The following is an 18,271-nucleotide window of genomic DNA, read 5'->3' on the forward strand; positions in this document are numbered from 1 at the left end:
TGTTCCACATTTGATCAGTGCTAAATGTTGCCACGGCAGGGTCTCCGAGGCGAGGCCGTTCAATCCTGTGCCTTGTGTAACTTCGGCGTAGACATTTTAAAATGAGAAATTACTCACTTCAATGTGCCAATCTGGATCCCACCCATTGAGGGCGGGATCCAGATTACTAGATCTCGCGAGGCGTAACACGCATCGTAAATTGCATGAGAGGTCTCTTGCAAGGTTTACCGGCCTCGTGTCCCGAGTGAGGTGCGACGAGGCTGTTACATTGCAACTGATGTCTGTATTTATAAATTCATCCCTCCACCAGTCAGCAGTCCACTCAAAATGATCTCAAAAGGACAGAATAACAGTAGTCTCTTGCTTGATCCTGCTCCACCATTGAATAATCTTTGATTCCCCACCACCTCCCTATTCCCATATCCCATTCTCCAAATACAGCCCAAATTTTCCAAAGTGGAATCTACAGTTCTGGCACTGGATGTTTACACAGTGCACGCAGTGTAGTATTGTTACTGACATGGCTGGAGGGCTTGTTTATGTACTGTAAATACAATGTTAGAGTATGTAACACTGCATGAAAACAGTGTGGTTGATGCTACAAATAGCACATTGTGTACTCCTAAAACTTTCCTCATAGCAGTATTAACTTGTGCTGTTTGCCTGATGGTTTTCCTCTGTTTCCTTCCAGCCGCTGCTGTGAAAAGAAGAGCTGCGGCAACAGAAATGAAACCCCATCAGACCCCGTCATCATTGACAGGTAGGAAACTGTGTTTCATTTCTTTTAAATATTCCTCCAAAGGAATGGCAGGATAGTGTTCTGAGCTGTGCCTGGTCGACCATGGTGTGGTGTTGCGGGTTTTCACGCTGATGCCTGTGCTGCTAGTGCCAGTGTGGCAGTAGGTTGTGGACCTGTTTCCAGTGTGGCAGTAGGTTGTGGACCTGTTTCCAGTGCGGTGAGTCATGGTGTCCAGGAGTGACTTCCAACACATAATTTGTGGAAGGGATGAGAAGGCCATGACACTGGGCATCAGGCACTGACAATGGTTACAAGCAGATGTTGGTTAGGTGCAAATAGAATGGAGTAATAACACTGGTGTGTGAGACATGTGATTTAAGGACAAGGAGTTACAATGGTAGATGCGGAGTAAAATCACCATGAAATGTATCCCTTGTGGCAGTTATGATCATTTGGTTTCAGTAATTCCACGGGGTGAGAAGATGCTCCAAAGTACACCATTGCATTGTTGGTGATTTTCCACAATGCAGCATGCCTGCACCAATATTGCACCACCCAAGTTAAAATGTGTCACACAAGCTTAAAAAGAAAAGCGGTGTGCTTTTTGCCGTGGGTCTTTTAAAACTCATTGCCACAATTAAAGATGAGTAACAAGAACCATTAGACTCATCAATCAACCTCTATTTTACCCAGTGCCTCTTCCAACTCACTTGCCTAAGCCAAGAAAAATCAGGAAAAGAAGCAGTTCAGTCACTGTTCGTTATTTAGTGAAACTATTTCCCACGTTATGCTGCCAATCTGCTCATTATTTTGGAAACCAGCTCAGAGAAGGTTCTTTAAATTTCTGAAGTCCCCAATAGGAGGTCATGTGCCTCATTTGTGTGCCATCGTTGTTGTCTTTATTCCTTCAACTGGAGAAGGTTCTAGAAGTTAACTGTTGCAGCATCAGAGCTAATCACAGTCCCCTTATTGTGCCAAGTTGTCGATGGGCACAAAGGTCAAAGGGTGCCCTCTCGTACCTCAGTGAAAAAACAGCTGTGCTTTCATTCTGGAACTAGTCAGTGTTGGCAGGCATCGTAGATGAGGCACAATCTCTCCTCATTTGACAGTCACACACACACTTTCCAACAAAGGTGACTGGTAAGCAATCACTATGCTTTTCAAGAATTCTAAGTATTCCAAAGGATTTCTGAAGTTCCAAGATGGTTGGGACTGAAGTTAACAAAAACTCTGCGTAAAATCGGGTTGCAGTAACTACATAAGTTAAGAATGACAGAGAAAAAGTGGACTCTGGTAAATTACAGTACCTGCGATCAGTGGCAGGAATCTTGATTGAAAACTTACCTACCAAGAATCATTGATGTTAATTGCCAATGTCTTGGCTGAGGGCAACTTATAATAAGTAGACATGGAATCTGGCACTTTGCAGCTGGACATTGCATTTACAAACTGAGCTAGTGTTGAATATTACTTGATAACAATGGCATGGTGTTGATCCTGTGATAACAGCCTTTACATTGCATTGATTTCAGAGAGGGATGAAATAGGATTCAAAGTTTTTGTAGCTCCTCAAATTGGCCAGGCAGCCTTTGCTTCATTTTATTCTGGAATGACTGACTGAAACATTTTACAGAGACCAGGAATGTGAACAATTTTACTGGCCATTGCCTATTTGCACACAGAACATTTAATCCCACAGGCACAAGTAACTGGGAAATACTTAAAGAGTTGTAGATATATTCAGACAAACACGACCTTGAGCAATGTACTCATCTGGTGACTGTGCTTACATTTTCCCATTTGCAATGTTTAAAAGGGAAAGAGATTTTGAGGAAGTTGTTAGGTATACCATGTCATGGAAGAGATACTTGAGAGTACACACAACGGGTCTGATTTTCAATTATAGTGCATTTTCTTGATTGGGGAGGGCTGTTGGGAGAATAAATTGTTGGATGCACTGTGCTGTTACCGGAGGCAGTTCCAGTGACAGTGAACAAATAATATGTTTCCAAGTCAGGGTGGCATGTGATTTGAAGGCGAATTTGCAGACGGTGATATTCCCATGAGTCTGCTGCCCTTGTTTATCTCAATAGTTGAGGTAGTATTGAAGAAGCTTTTGAGAGTTGCTTCACTGAATCTTGCAGAGGTTCTGCACCGCTGCCACCGTGTGACGGTGGTGAAAGGAATGAACAGTTATTTTAAAATTTAGGTTACCCAATTATTTTTTCCAATTAAGGGGCAATTTATCGTGACCAATCCACCTACTCTGCACATTTTTGGGTTGTGGGGGCGAAACCCACGCAAACATGGGGAGAATGTGCAAACTCCACACGGACAGTGACCCAGAGCCAGGATCGAATGTGGGACCTTGGCGGTGTGAGGCAGCAGTGCTAACCACTGCGCCACCATGCTGCCCAGGAGTGAATAGTTAAGGTCGTGGATGAGATACTGAACAAGCTGGAAACTAAGGGCGAGGTTTACCGGCTGTTCACGCGGCGGGAAATTCCGGTCCCTCACCGGCGCACGGGTTTCCTGGTGAGAGGGGGGCTGTCACCGACTAGTAGATCCCGCTGGCACGCCATCTCCACTGCCAAAAAAACACACCATGGGGTGGTCGGGAAATCCGGCCAGCAGTATTGGAAGTGAAGTGTGGATATCCCACAGCAGCTGGCAATGAGTGGGAAGGTTTTTGTGGGGACATGAGGAGCATTCCCATTCTTCAAAGTGCCACAAAAATTAACAGCACCCAGGTTCTGGCACAACTGGTGTAGATAGTTAGGTTGCTCTAAGTCTGGTTCCACTGGGCAGAACATATGCGGCACTTGTTCTGTCCAGTGGGAATGAATAACCAGTTGGTGTCCTATGACTGGGAAATGGCAGTGTTTAAATATTTGAACAAAGCAGAGCTGCCAACCTTTTCCAACATAAATTAGTATTCTGGATACCAAGAGTCAGTATTTTCATTTCAAAGAAAAATCCCCACCGGTATGCAGTACAGCTTTACACCTTTAGTAAATCAGTAGCAATCACATTCAGCCAAGTGTGCGATGTTGAAGCAAAATCCTTGACTTTATGATTTTAAATATTCCAAATCTGCTCCCTTGCATCCTGCATATGATGACAAGATTAAACATCCTGCTGTTGTTGCATTGGGCATCTTTAACATCATTGGTCAATCAACTCTTCTAAAACACGAATGGAAAGTGTAAATCTCAAATTTTCACATGTACAGCATCGTGAGTGGATGTTTTCAAATTAACTTTCAAACATTCAGTAAATCTAAGAATGAAAAATGTGATCAAAACATTCACCTTTTGCCGTGAAGTTGAAAAGAGGAATACCATTAAAGATAGTTGATAGTAACTGAGATCAAGCATATTTGCTTATCAGTGGTAGGGTATCGATCCCGGCCCTGGGTCACTGTCTGTGTGGAGTTTGCATGCTGCCCCCGTGTCTGTGTGGGTCTCGCCCCCACAACCCAAAAATGTTCAGGGTAGGTGGATTGGCCACGCTACATTGCCCCTTAATTGGAAATTTATTAAAAAATAAAATAGGGTATCAGATGTCAACAACTAGCAAGTTATGGTGATCTGACCATTCAAACAAACATAAATATTTATATTGGTGAAACTTTGGGATCTACTCAATTCTGGGTTCACTAGTGTTATCATGCATGGATACATTGTATGTCCAGTACGCAGTATGGAGGTTTAGTGTCAAATATAACTAATATCAAACAAAATAAAGATCTCTGGTTGCCCCCATCCCCTCCTCCTCCCCCAACCCACTCTCCATGAACTAGGACTGGGTCCCATTGCAAATGGCTCTGGAAATGAGAGCACACGCACCAGGTGGTCAGAGAACTGCCACCATCTCCCCATCCAGCTCATGCGCATGTTCCCTGCCCATCTTCGTGCCCATGCAGGTGCCCCTCCTGCCCCATGCCCTGTTCTCCAGGGCAACCAACCAGCCTCACTGCGCAGCCGCACTGGCCATGAACCCGTAAAAAGTGGTGTGGCAAGCCCCCCGCCCCCACAAAAATGAAAGATCAGTCAGAATTAGACAAGAGACACTCTACCTCTCCAACACCACTTTGCTTACTCATTTCGATGATGGTTGGAAATAATGTGGTGCAATCTCCCCCCCTCCTCACTGGGTTGCTATGAATTTCTCCGATTCCGTATTTCAATACGGCAAATCGTATTCCCGTATTCGAATCGATTTTCCAGACGAGATACGGAAAATCAATACAAGTTGGCAGCTCTGATAAAGCCACTGAGACCTCAGGCAACCAATCAGAGTTTTCCTTTCCTTTTCGTACAAGTAGAATCTTAGACAGACAAAATGTCTGTCCATGTATGATAACACTGATAAAATGTCCAATGCTCCCTCCAACTCTAAGTTACAGAGACCATGAAATTAACCATGCTGAATTAGCTCATTCCAGTTTGCCTGGTAGTACGGACATTGCCAATTGAAAATGTCAACTTTGTTTGGTCATTCAGAAAGCTGCTTAAAAAGTGCGTCTGGTAGCCATTATCAACTCCATCCTGAGGTGCTGTTATGGTATAGAATGGGTTTTCAGTTAAGATGAAAATAAGCACAGTGAGGCCAAAGGGTTAATGCAACAGGGATAACTTGTGTGGTTTTAGTAATTAGCAAATCAAACTCTATTACATTAAGCAACCATTACCGCACATAACTACATTAAAAAAAGTTGTGCCTTTTGTTTACATTAAACCAGTGTACAACTCTTAATATTTTCTGTTCATGCATTTTAACTAAAAACACATTGTTCATCCTGCGGAACTCAGTGATCCTGTTTCACGCTTACATTTTTGCACATCAAGAGTTTTCTTGGACAAGCCATGAGCCAAGTCCTATTTCCTTGTAGCTGGATTTGAAATTAACCAACATTGCCATCAAGGCAGGAGTCAACCCCAACTCTTTCCAGTTGGGAAATGAAATAACCAGATGGCTCCAAGCTCAAATTGAACACTGGGAAATGGCTGAAATACAGTTTTCCTAATTTTTTTGTGGGATCCCAAGGGAATTACTGTCAACAAGAAAATCTGACCCAGCACAATTCATAATTTTAAAAAAAACCAAGGAACTTTATTTGACTTTCCACCAGTCCATTAACTACTGCAGAACCTGTGAGTGCCAGTATTTGCATGAATTGGTGCGGTGTTGTAAATATACCCAAACGTGTGTCCTCAAATCATCACCTCAGTACAAAACAGCATAGAATTGTGTTTGTGTCAGGTCTAATGAGGATTAACATGATGTTTTGGCAATTTGTACTTAACTCCCTGACAGTGGAACTTTATTGGGAAGCAAAGATGAAGGATTACCACATGCTCTTAGATTCCAACCCTGCCTACCCCTCATGTTTGACATCACACATGAGAGGTTAGTCAACATAATGGAATCCTTCTGCTTTACTCTCTAATCATATCAGTAGGAGCTTTGAGATGCTTTAGTTGGCCTTCTTAACAATTTCCAGGACGCCTTCCTCAAAATAAAGCGTTTTCTTATTTTTATCTCTCCCCTTTTATTTTAAATTTTAGAGTAGCCAATTATTTTTCTTTTTCCAATTAAGGGGCAATTTTAGCATGGTCAATCCACTTGACCAGCATATCTTTGGGTTGTGGGGTGAAACCCACAAAAAAAAGGGGAGAATGTGCAAACTCCACACGGACAGTGACCCAGGGCCGGGATTCGAACCCGGGTCCTCAGTGCCGCAGTCCCATGCTAACCACTGCGCGACATGCTGCCCATCTGTCCACCTTTGGCAGACATTATCTATCAAGATCCTGAATCTCTCTGCCCCCTTTCCATCTCCCTCTTCCTTTCAGTAGCTCTTTAAACCCAACTTCTTTGGCCAAACTTTCAGTCATCTGTCCGAATATTGCTGATTAGATGTGAAATTTTGTTTGATAACACTCCTGTGAAGCTACTTGGGATGTTTTACTGCATTAATGGTGCTATGCGTTATGTAATTGCAAGGTCTTAATGTGGAAATATGGAGAGGAACACCAGCATCCAAAGAAGTTGAAAACAGGCTTCAATTGTATTTACAGACTAACTTTGGCTTCCAAAAATCGTTGACTGCTGTTTTGAGATGGGTATAGTTTTTGGGTGGCTGGAGTTGTGACAGAGGAAAATGAGACAAAGCCCCACCCTTTCACCATCATTTGCACATGGTGAAGCAGTCAAACAGTGCATTCAGCACTCTACCCCTAAGGAGAGGAAATAGAAAACTCTGGGTGTCATTTTGAGCACCACGGCTACAGAGAAAAGTCTGTTGGCCTCATTTTCAACCATTGTCCTCTAATTGCTCCAAAATTGTTTGCATTCCAAAGGAAAATCCAGCCCTGAGTGTGGTCACTGAGGAAGGCACGACAACTGAGCGAGCCTCATCCTGTTCATCAACATTGCCATGATACAATCAACAATCAGGAGTACATAGAACAGAGAACATACAGTGCAGAAGGTGGCAATTCGGTCCATCGAGTCTGCACCGACCCACTTAAACCCTCACTTCCACCCTATCCCCGTAAACCCCTTCCTAGTAGAAATGAACCCTGGCTTCTTTTCCCCTGTCTAGCCCAAAATTGCTATTACTTTCCTGCTGCTGACTAAGCTTAGGCTGGACAGTCCATCTGGAATCTTCCGAGCCTGTATGATTCATGCTGGATAGATGCAGTCACAGCTAAATTTCAGGCAGGCATCACTTGGGGTTTGGCATTCAGCTGGAGACCATAACATCTCACAACTGAGCTCAGATGCCAACAGACTCTTCACTCCCTCTCAAATTGATCAAAACCATTCTGGTCAGTGCTTCTCTGAATTTTCCTGTTTTGTTCTTAATCAAGTTCCAAATATCCCATCCTAAAAACTCGCTCCTCTTCTTGAATCATTGTAATTGTGAAATCAAGACCAATCAGATCATTTTCTGCTTGAGTTTTGCTTTTCTCAGGAACTCCTTTCCCCTTTCAGTCCTCTTTCCCTTTGCCTTCCTATTTGCTTTAAAACCCTGAGCCTGGCAGTCATCTGTTTGATGAGTTGCCCCCTCCTCTTCTCTCCTACTCTCTGAGCCTTGGTGCTATTCTGCACTTTGGGCCTCAGGCTTTCACCTGGGTTTCTCAATAAGCAGACTCCTCTGGGCATTGCTGCAGGGAATAACATGAACCAGATCTGACTGGCATAAATTGGCAACCCATCCATCACTTAAGCTTAACCTTTCTGAACAGAATAAAACTCTTTGTGGAAAAGATTAATGAAAACAAATTCCTGTGTTTCAAGAGCCAAGTGGTTCAAATTTCTCTCTTCGAAAATATGGCTTGAATCACTAAACATCTGACTGTTATAAAGTGGAATGAGGGCGTAGAATAAAATGTTCGATACCTTTTTGACAATACATTATTCCTTGATTAAACATTAAAAAAATGAAATCTCCATATTTTTCCCTCATCTGTATCGCTGGCTAGCAGCATTGTAGCTTGAAGTTCCACAGTGTTGCTTCATTGAAGTTTGCTTGTTGCAGCTTTTCCAATGGCTCAGGAAGTAAATGCATCACTTGATGGTGCTTTTGGACATACAGACCTGCAGTTTCAATGCCGCTTTCTGCTGAATAGGCATTGGAAGACCAAGGGCGCGATCTAACCGAATGGTAACAGAGTCCCATAAGCGCACATTTAATTGGGTACTTGCAGGCGTTTGCAGCGCTGAGAAACACCACACAATCTACCAGGACTCTGGTTCTATTCGGGGCCTCAACGGGGAACGCCCCGAGGAGGCTGCACTTCGTCCCATTTCCTGCACCGATCAACTCCACTCACCGGAATTCCTCAGTACAGGAGGAAATTGGGACACCAGTTTTAAATGGCGTCCCGATCTCTTGACCCCCTGACGCAATCCTCGACCCCCAACTCACCTATAACGGGGTCCTTGGGGCCTCCCATGCGCAACACCACACCCATGTAGGGAATCTCCAGGCCCGATCCCCGTCCAGGCAAAATGCCAGCTTGGCATACGGGATTCCAAGCTGGCAGTGGTAGGATGCCAGGTTGGCAGTGCCAAGGTGCTGCCCAGTGGACAAGCACCTGGGAGCCTCCAATCCATTGGGATACCCCCCCCCCCCAAATTTAATGTACTCAATTCATTTTTTCCAATTAAGGGGCAATTTAGAGTGGCCAATTACCTACCCTGCACATCTTTGGGTTGTGGGGGCGAAACCCACGCAAACATGGGGAGAATGTACAAACTTCACACGGACAGTGACCCAGAGCCGGGATCGAACCTGGGACCTCAGCGCCGTGAGGCAACAGGGCTAACCTACTGAGCCACCGTGCTGCCCCAAATGGGCTATATTCTTAGCCTCAATACCGTCTAGGTTGGGAAGGGAAAGCAACCAGGGTTCCTGTGCCTGATACATTGCCCAGTAAATGTGTGGGGATGTGGAGTGCGTACTTGCGGATATGCAATCACATGTGGAAAGATGCCAGGAGAGGAGAGGATAAGGTTTTGCTGGAAAACATTTTCAGGAATGAATGGTAACTGTCTGCTAATGTAACCCACTAATGAAGATTGCTACTTGGATTAGAAACCAGAGGAAGTGAACTCATAAGTGCCTTCAGACAAGGAGAAGAAAATAGAAAAACATGGCTGTTGCTCTTCTGCGGACTTTGGATGGGTGCTCTTGTCTTCGGAGCAGGAGTATGAGAAAGAGCAGAATCCTTCACTGATTTCCCTTCTCCTTTATCCAATGAGAACACATCTAACATTGTCACCCTTGGTCCTTGGAAAGTCTACCTCTGTAACCTCCTTCAGTCCTAACCCCAGCTTAGACTTTGCCCTCAGAAGCTGGCAAACTGTTTGCTCCCCTCTTCTCCACACCTACAACATTCTCAGAGCCTTCAACCATTCTGTTACTGCTCTGCGGAATTTTTTGCCAAAGCCGACCACCGCACTACTTCTCTCCATATCTTCAAAAGCCTTCTCAAAAATGTTGGGCCGGATTCTGCATTTTACAATGGTGTGTTTTTCTCTGTATCATTCACTGGTGGTGGGAATCTATCAATGGGATTTCCCATTTAAACCACCCCATGCCATCGCAAAACCCGCTGATGGGGTTACGCTGACAGGAAAAGTGAATTCTGGTCATTGTCTTTACCTTCAGTTACCTCCCTTATCTTATAAACCTCCTCTGTCCATCTTCCCACCAAACAAACCTGTGAAAGGAATCCGAGAATCATAGAAGCTCTTGGGTCTGCACTGACCCTCTGAAAGAGCACTCTAATGAGGCCCACTCACCCACCTATCCCCATAACCCCAACTAACCTTTGGACACTGAGGGGTAATGTAGCATGGCCAATCCACCTACCCTGCACATCTTTGAACTGTGGGAGGAAACCTACGCAGACACGGGGGGAAAGTGCAGACTTCACAGTCACCCAAAGTCAAAATTGAATCTGGGTCCCTGGCGATGTAAGGCAGCAGTGCTAACCACTGTGTCACCGTGCCACATCAAAAGCCTTAGTGTGTTTCTTTGTACTAAAGGAATGAGGGAATTCAGTTATGTAGAGAGGCTAGAGAAGATGTGCTTGTCCTTCTGAGATTAAAGTAGGATATTTGAAGTTTGATAAATATGTTCAAAATTATGAAGAGTTTTGATAGAGTAAAGAGTGAGAAACTGTTTCCACCAGGAACAGGCTTTGATAACCAAAGATTACAGATGTAAAGATTTTTGGCAAAAGAAACATTTTTTTTGACACAGTGAGTTGTTGATCTGGAATGGGTGAGCTGAAATCATTCTCTGGTTGTTGGAAACCAGTTCAAAACAACTGTAAAAAGAGAATTGGATTCATACGTGAAAACTTGCAGGGCTCAAGGGAGGGAACAAGGGAGTGGAACTAATTGGATAACTCTTTCAAAGACACAATGGGCCAAATGGCCTCCTTCTCTGCTTCAATGATACCACACACCAATGTAATCACTAACGAAGGCATTGGAAGGCTTTGTATTTCAGAGTAATATGTTTGAGGCTGGTCAGATTTTACAATAACATTTATCAAACAAAGAACCGACTATATTAGGGCAAATTGCAGCAAGATATCATTTACTTTGTCCATAGGGAGCCCTGCAAGATGATATTTTGTGAAGGGGAGTTGGCGGGGAGGGTGATGGGGGAGCAGAAATTAAACAAAGACACAAGACTAATCAAACGTTTACCCTCACAGCTTTCCAAAAATATTCTGCAAAGAAGATTGAAGTGCTGGGAATTACCCACTGCTATGTCTGATACGTGGTAATAACCCCGTATAATTACTCAGGTATAAAACTAATTGGAAATATTGCAAATGTCAAGCAAAACTGGCATTTAAGCACAAATTCTGTGATGTTAATTGCCGAACAGGTGCGAGTAGGAATCTAAATGAGGGACATGATTAGAGGAGCCCACAGAACAAATGTGGCCTGTGATTGAGTCAACCACATAAATTATTTAGCAATCTAGGCGACCAGTAAAGGTCATGTTGATTTAACCTTTTGTTTGTGACAGGAAGTAGAGTATAAATACATAACCCCAGCCCCCATCTTCCCCCATCAGTCCTGCCCCCACCTTACCAAAGCAGCCATCACAGACCCTCTGTCATGCAGTACAAATTACAATTCCAACTCTTCAGACACTGTGAACCTTGAGTTCATTTTCATTTCTTAATTTTTCTGTCCCAAGCGCTTTCCCTCCTCGTATAAATTGGAGTGGTTGTTCGACCATTATAGTTAACTTCTACCTCCTTGGATCAGGGATAGGGAAAGGCAGACAATATGCCTATTCCCATTTGATCTTTGGCAGCACGTGACAGCTGTGAGTCTTAGTTTGAAAAAATAAGGTTCAGTTGCAGTGCCTTTCATGGTCGAATAGCTTGCTAATGTTCACCGACTTGGCTCACATATTCAGAAAGGCTGGTGAAGGTCAGATAATGGATGGTGGGTGGTGCTTGTGGAATAGACCTGGGAATCATCTATGGCTTTAGGAAGGAGTACATTTGTCAAGAACTCCTTTCATTTGGTTTCCAAAACAGGGGAAAGCACACTGTAGGAGGCTCAAAGTGTGATTCGTATGTCCTACCAATACATTACCTTTTCTGCACAAGACTCAATTGTGCCAAAATCAAGAGTTCTTCTCATGAAATGTGGCTGAAACATTGACATACGTCATGCACTTGATGAGATATTCAAGGGGAAGATGTTTAACAATGTGATTCATTTGAAACCATTTTGCATCACCAGCAAATTTTGAGATGAATTTCCGATACCAATCTTACACCGAAGTCCCAATGGCCCACATATAGCAAGAAGGGAACCAAATACTGACACACATACAGGTAATTTGACCTTGACACAGACCAGTTTTAAATTTTCTCCATTCTTAGCAACTCACTCTCTCTTTTTAGTGTTGAATTCTCACAAGAGGTCTGCTCCAAGCTTTGTGAAAGAACCACAGCCGTTCCATAAAAAAAGGGATAATGTTGTTAACGTGTGATTTCCATTTTTCCCGATCCATCCACCAACTTGCGATCCACATTACCTCATTTTCACTCAGACTATGTGCCTGATTTTGTCAACAAGCTTTATGAGAGACACTGGGCTAGATTCTGCCCGCCCCCCACCCCCCACCTGCGCACCACGTGTTCCTTGGTGCTACGCCGTTCACTGGTGGGGGATTCTACACTCCTGCTGCTTGTCAATGGGATTTCCCTTGCCACCCCACACCGCTAGGAAACCAGCGGTCAGGAGTGCAATGCCGGCAGGAAAAGTAAATCATAATGGCCGGAGAATTCCGGCTATCTTATAAAATAGTTTCTGAAAATGCGTCTAAAGTACCTCTTATCACATTTGCTTCATTTATGAGAGCCAGCGTTATTAAAAAGTCCTTGTTCAATTTGACAAACATAGCTTGCTTTTAACAAATTTGTGCTCACTGATTTTATATTGAATTTTGAATTCTAATTCTATTAGTTGATGTCTCTAATTTTATTGAACATGCTAATAGAGCCTTGTTATTTATCACATTGGGTTTTGTTCACTTGATTTAGAATTGATTCCTTTTTGACCGCAATACAAGCAATTTCTTCACTCTACCTTCTTCAAATTGACCAAAAATGAGAGCTCCATCCAGTGAGCTTCACTGCATTAGAGATTTCTGGCCCTCAGATAATTCTGGTATGTAGAGCGCGATTCAACCAAAATATTTCTGAGGGCGCGATCTTCCCAAAAGAGAACAAAGTCCCTGAGTGAGCGTGTTTAGCCACGCGTTTCCCGGCACTCGTCGTGCCAAGAAACACATGGCTATCCAACGTGACTTGCTTTGAATAGGAGGCCTGAAAGGGAATCGTGCGGCCGAAGCTGCACATAGCCCCGTTTTTTACAATGGGGGGCTCCCAGGAGGGGTGGCCTTGGCAACAGAAAGAGTGTGCACCTGGGGAACCCCGAAGAAGCCCCTGGTATGATCTAATACCATGGGCCACATCTAAATAATGAAACAATGCAGTTGGGATATCCAACTGTGGGGGGCCTCAGGCCAGTAGGCCTTAAATTTGTAAATATATTGCCTATGTATCCAGACTGGATCACTTTGTTTCCCCTTTTTCATTATATTTCATACTGTATGTTTCTTTGGACCATTTGAAGTATATTTCTTCCAGCAATATTGTACAAGTTAAATGCAAAATCAAGAAAAACATACTTAAAAAAAAAATTTGCCGTCCAGCAAAATCATAAGAGATTGGGTAATGCCAACCCACCCCCGACTTTACAAAAATGTCCTATGAATCCAGGAGTCTTATCCACCCAAACAAAAGTAGATATCAATCCAAAAGGGGCTGGTTTAGCTCACCAGGCTAAATCGCTGGCTTTTAAAGCAGGCCAGCAGCACGGTTCGATTCCCGTATCAGCCTCCCCGGACAGGCGCCGGAATGTGGCGACTAGGGGCTTTTCACAGTAACTTCATTTGAAGCCTACTCGTGACAATAAGCGATTTTCATTTCATTTTCATTTTCAAAAGAAAGCCTTGGGAAGAAAGACTGGGAGATACCAGAACAAAACAAGAACCTCTGGAGAATATTCATCATCACCGTCTGCACCCTTTCGCTCGGGTCGGGGGGGTCATCCCACCTTTTCAAATCAGCCTTCACCAGATCTAGCAGACAAGTAAAGTTATGTTTATGAAGCATGGCCCAATCCTGGACCACCCAAAAACAGCAGCCTCCCCAGATCAGCTCCCCTCCCTGGAGAGGGGGCGGTGGAGGGGGTTCACTGGGAAAAAAAAAATCATTTTTCCCAAATTTAGCTTGTACCACGAAAATGAGCCAAACCTCCTGAACAGCTCCATTATAGATATCCCCATTTTAAATAGAGGGTCCGTAATATATAGAAACAGATCGTCCACATGCAAGGACACCCCATGCTCCATCCTCCCACACTCTCTCGTCCTCCAGTAGTCAAAGCAATAGCCAGCGGCTCGATTGTAAATCAAAGTCTTTTAAAAATAAATTTAGAGTACCTAATTCATTTATTTTCCAATTAAGGGGCAATTTAGCATGGCTAATCCACCTACCCTGCACATCTTTGGGTTGTGGAGTGAGGCCCATGCAGACACAGGGAAAATGTGCAAACTCCACACGGATCCTCGGCACCGTGAGGCAGCAGTGCTAACCACTTTGCCACAGGTGCCGTCCTGGGCAAATCAAAGTCAACACAACAATATTTCAACGATCAACACCACCACCCCCACCAAAACCAAATTTTAACAAAGACCCCAGAGGAAAATCAACAATAAACTGCACTAAAGAAATCCAAACTTCACCCAATCCCTCCCCTACATTACAAAAATCACCCCACAGGACACAAATACATATGAACATAACAAAGAACAAGTAGCAAACCCCACGCACTTCAGTTCATCCCCAGTCCATGCTTCTTGACAAACTCATTTGCCTTCTCCAGCACATCGAAATAATAGTCTCTGTCCTTGAAAGTTACACAAACATGCGGCAGGTACATCACACCAAATCTTACGTTCTTCTTGTACAGCATTGCCTTGGCTTTATTAAATGCTGCACCTCTGCCGCAACATCTTGGTATATTTTGATGGCATGGTCCTCCCATCTATAGTCTCATTGGTGCTTCGCCCACATCAGGACGGCTCCTTATCCAGGTATTGGCGAAACCTGAATATAATCACCCGAGGCGGCTCCCCCTATTTGGGCTTCTTCCTTAGCAATCTATATGCACGGTCCAACTCAGTAGGGGTCGTGAAGACCACCTTCCCCACTAACTTTCCAAACATCTTGGACAAATAGCCTGTGGAGTTGGAGCCCTCCAGAAGCCCAACAATCCTTAATTTTACCATCTGGAGCGGTTCTCCAGATCATCTTCCTTGGCCTTTAGCGCCCTCCGCTCCTCTGCCAGCGCCACCATCTCTACCTCCAAGAGGCAATCCGATCACTGTGCTCAGAGATCGCCGCCTCAACCTTCTTTACTGTTTTCCAACGTACCTCAAACTCTATGCTACTGTTTAACGAAAATCAGGACAGCTAGTCCTGTTGTCTTGGCTGATCGTTATCCATCAACCAATATTAAATCAGCCCTTAGTTATCCAGACACATTATTTACACATTGCTGTTTATGAGAGTTTACTGTGTGCACATTGGCCAGAATTCCCCCACTGTTCATGGCAGTGTGTCTCTCTGGTCCTGCTGGCAGTGCATCTGCGCCCGCGGGTTTGCCGTGGGAGGCTTCAGTGGCAATTCCCATCGACAACGGTGGGAATGGAGAAGCATGCCGCCAACGAAAAGCGTACCACCTCCTGTCACCGAGAAATACAGGACTGGGAGGCCGGAGAATTATACCCATTAACAATGTTTCAAAAGGACTTCCGGTTGCGGTAATGTGGAGCTAAGCCACACGTTCGGTAGCTCCCGCTATTTTTGGTCTTTTGGGCTCTTTTAAGGGCCCGTAGTGGTGCTGGTTGGACTTTTCCCGGTGTGGGAACACTTCCACTAAGATTATCTGCCGGTGGATGGACTGGACCAGGAGCGGAGCGGTCAAAAAATCGTCTTTGGAGCAGAGAAAGGTGCGAGGCAGGAAAGGCAAGATGGCGGCGGGCGTGGAACCAGCAGTGTGGCAGCAGTAGGCGCAGGTGCAGCAGGAGCTGCTTCAGCGCTCCTTCAGAGAGCTGAAGGCCAAGATCCTGGAACCATTTAAGGCCTCGCGGGACAAGCTCACGGCGACTCAGACGGTTCAGGGTGTGGAGATCCGAGAGCTACGGCTAAAGGCCTCAGAGAGCAAGGACAAACTCCTGGGCCTGGCAGTGAAGGTGGAGTCGCATGAGGCGCTCCACAAGAAGTGGTTAGCGAGGATGGAAGAGATGGAGAACCACTCCCGTCAGAAAAACCTGTGGATTCTGGGCCTCCCGGAGGGGCTGGAAGGTTCGGATTTGGGGGCCTATGCGGCTATGATGCTGAACTCGCTAATGGGCGTGGGATCGTTCCAGGGACCCTTGGAGCTGGAGGGTGTCCATCGAGTGCTGTTGAGGAAACCTAAGCCTATCGAGCCGCCTCGGGCGGTGCTGGTCCGTTTTCACCGCTTCGTCGACCGTGAGTGTGTGCTGAGATGGGCGAAGAAGGAGAGGAGTAGTAAGTGGGAGAACGCGGATATCAGGATCTATCAGGACTGGAGTGTGGAGGTGGCAAGGAGAAGGGCTGGTTTTAATCGGACAAAGGCAGTGCTTCACAAGAATGGAGTGAAGTTTGGCCTGTTACAGCCGGAACGCCTCTGGGTCAGGTATAAAGACCGCCAGCTCTACTTCTACTCTCCAGTGGAGGCCTGGGCTTTTGTCCAGGCAGACAAGCTGGACTCAAACTGGGAGCTGGGGAATGATGTACGTGGTCTGGAGGCTTTGTCCTCCTTGGTATCCTTTCGCTTTTACTGGTTGTATTTGATGATGCCTTTTCGCTGTTCTGCTTTTTCGATTTTTGGGACTGTTAGTTGTTTACTTGGGTGCTTTTTCGGTTTTCTTTCACTGGTGGTGGGGTGGGGAGCGGTTCGCGGTCCTGTTGGGTCGTGTGCCCGTCTTTTCCCGCGTGTTGGGTCGAGGGGGCGGGGTTTGGGATGGAAGCACGGGCTTTCCTCCAGGCGCTGGAGGAGCAGGGGGCGTGGCCGAGCCCGGAGGCCTGAATTAACGACATGGCTGGGTTTATCAGGCTGGAGAAGGTCAAGTTTGCCCTGAGGGGGTCGGTACAAGGGTTCTTCCGGCAGTGGCTGCCCTTTCTCGATTTTCTGGCGGAGGGTTAGAGGGTGGTCAGTCTCAGCAGCAATCTGTTAAGGGGGTTTGTTTTTGCGACTGTCTGTCTGCTACTTTCTTGTTTTTTTTGTATTATTAATAATTTATTGCTTTGTATGGGGGGGGGTGTTCTTTCTGTTTATTTTTATACTCCGTTTATTATTTTATTGTTGGGAGAAAATTTGTAGTTGAAAAATTTGAATAAAAATTATTTAAAAAAACACAATGTTTCAAAAGTATTTAATTGGATGCAAAGCACTTTAGAACATACAGTGCAGAAGGAGGCCATTCGACCCATCGAGTCTGCACCAATCCACTGAAGCCCTCACTTCCACCCTATCCCCGTAACACAATAACCCCTCCTAACCTTTTTGGACACTGTGGGCAATTTAGCATGGCCAATCCACCTAACCTGCACGTCTTTGGACTGTGGGAGGAAATTGGAGCACCCGGAGGAAACACACACAGACACGGGGAGAACGTGCAGACTCCGCACAGACAGTGACTCAGCGGGGAATGAAACCTGGGACCCTGGAGCTGTGAAGCCACCGTGCTATTCACTTGTGCTATCATGCTTTCTGATTTGCTGAGGTTCGAAATGCAAGTTTTTCTGTATAAGATGCCAATCAATGCACCGTTAGCTGTCAGTAGAATAACTTGCTGAAGTGAGGTGCACAAATGTCAGGAATGGTCAAATTTGATTCACAGGTCTGCTTTCTTCCTTTTTCTCCCTGCCTGCCAGCCTCTCTGCAGCCACCAGGGAGCTGCTGAAGCTCAGATTTCACTGTTTGTGCATGAACCAGATTTTACAGCAACCCATTATCTCAAGGCTTACTCTGAAATTAAGGGATTTGAGGAAATCTTGACCAAACTATCACTTCTGCATAAAGTGTTTTCTGCATGGAATAATGTTTAAGAAGAGTAAGGCACAAGCTGGAATCAAATCAGGGTTAAAATGATTTATATAAAGGAGAATAGTTTCCCAGGAGAGAGGCAAGGCTGGAATCTAAACCCGAGGTTCAGGTAGTTTGTATCTGCAGAGTACTGGGAATAAGGTACAAACTGGAATCTTAGCTGAGCAGTTTGAAATGGACTGATTTGCATTAGCTCCTGAAGAAGTTGCTGATGTAAATTCTAAACAATATTGTTCTGAACACTAAGCTCAGAGACACCCCTCAGGACTC

General features: G+C 44.9%; 1 protein-coding gene across 8 annotated transcripts in view; it reads left to right on the forward strand.

Moving 5' to 3' along the window:
* LOC119957394 (transcription factor COE2) overlaps positions 1 to 18,271 on the forward strand; it is a 294,554-nt gene that overhangs the window by 33,244 nt on the left and 243,039 nt on the right. For all 8 annotated transcript variants that reach the window (XM_038785416.1, XM_038785419.1, XM_038785418.1 and 5 more), the window contains one exon: positions 692 to 760. In XM_038785416.1, the coding sequence (XP_038641344.1) occupies positions 692 to 760 (69 nt within the window). The remainder of the gene's footprint in view (positions 1 to 691; positions 761 to 18,271) is intronic.

The sequence above is a fragment of the Scyliorhinus canicula genome, chromosome 26 (assembly GCF_902713615.1).
Source record: "Scyliorhinus canicula chromosome 26, sScyCan1.1, whole genome shotgun sequence".
NCBI lineage: Eukaryota > Metazoa > Chordata > Chondrichthyes > Carcharhiniformes > Scyliorhinidae > Scyliorhinus > Scyliorhinus canicula.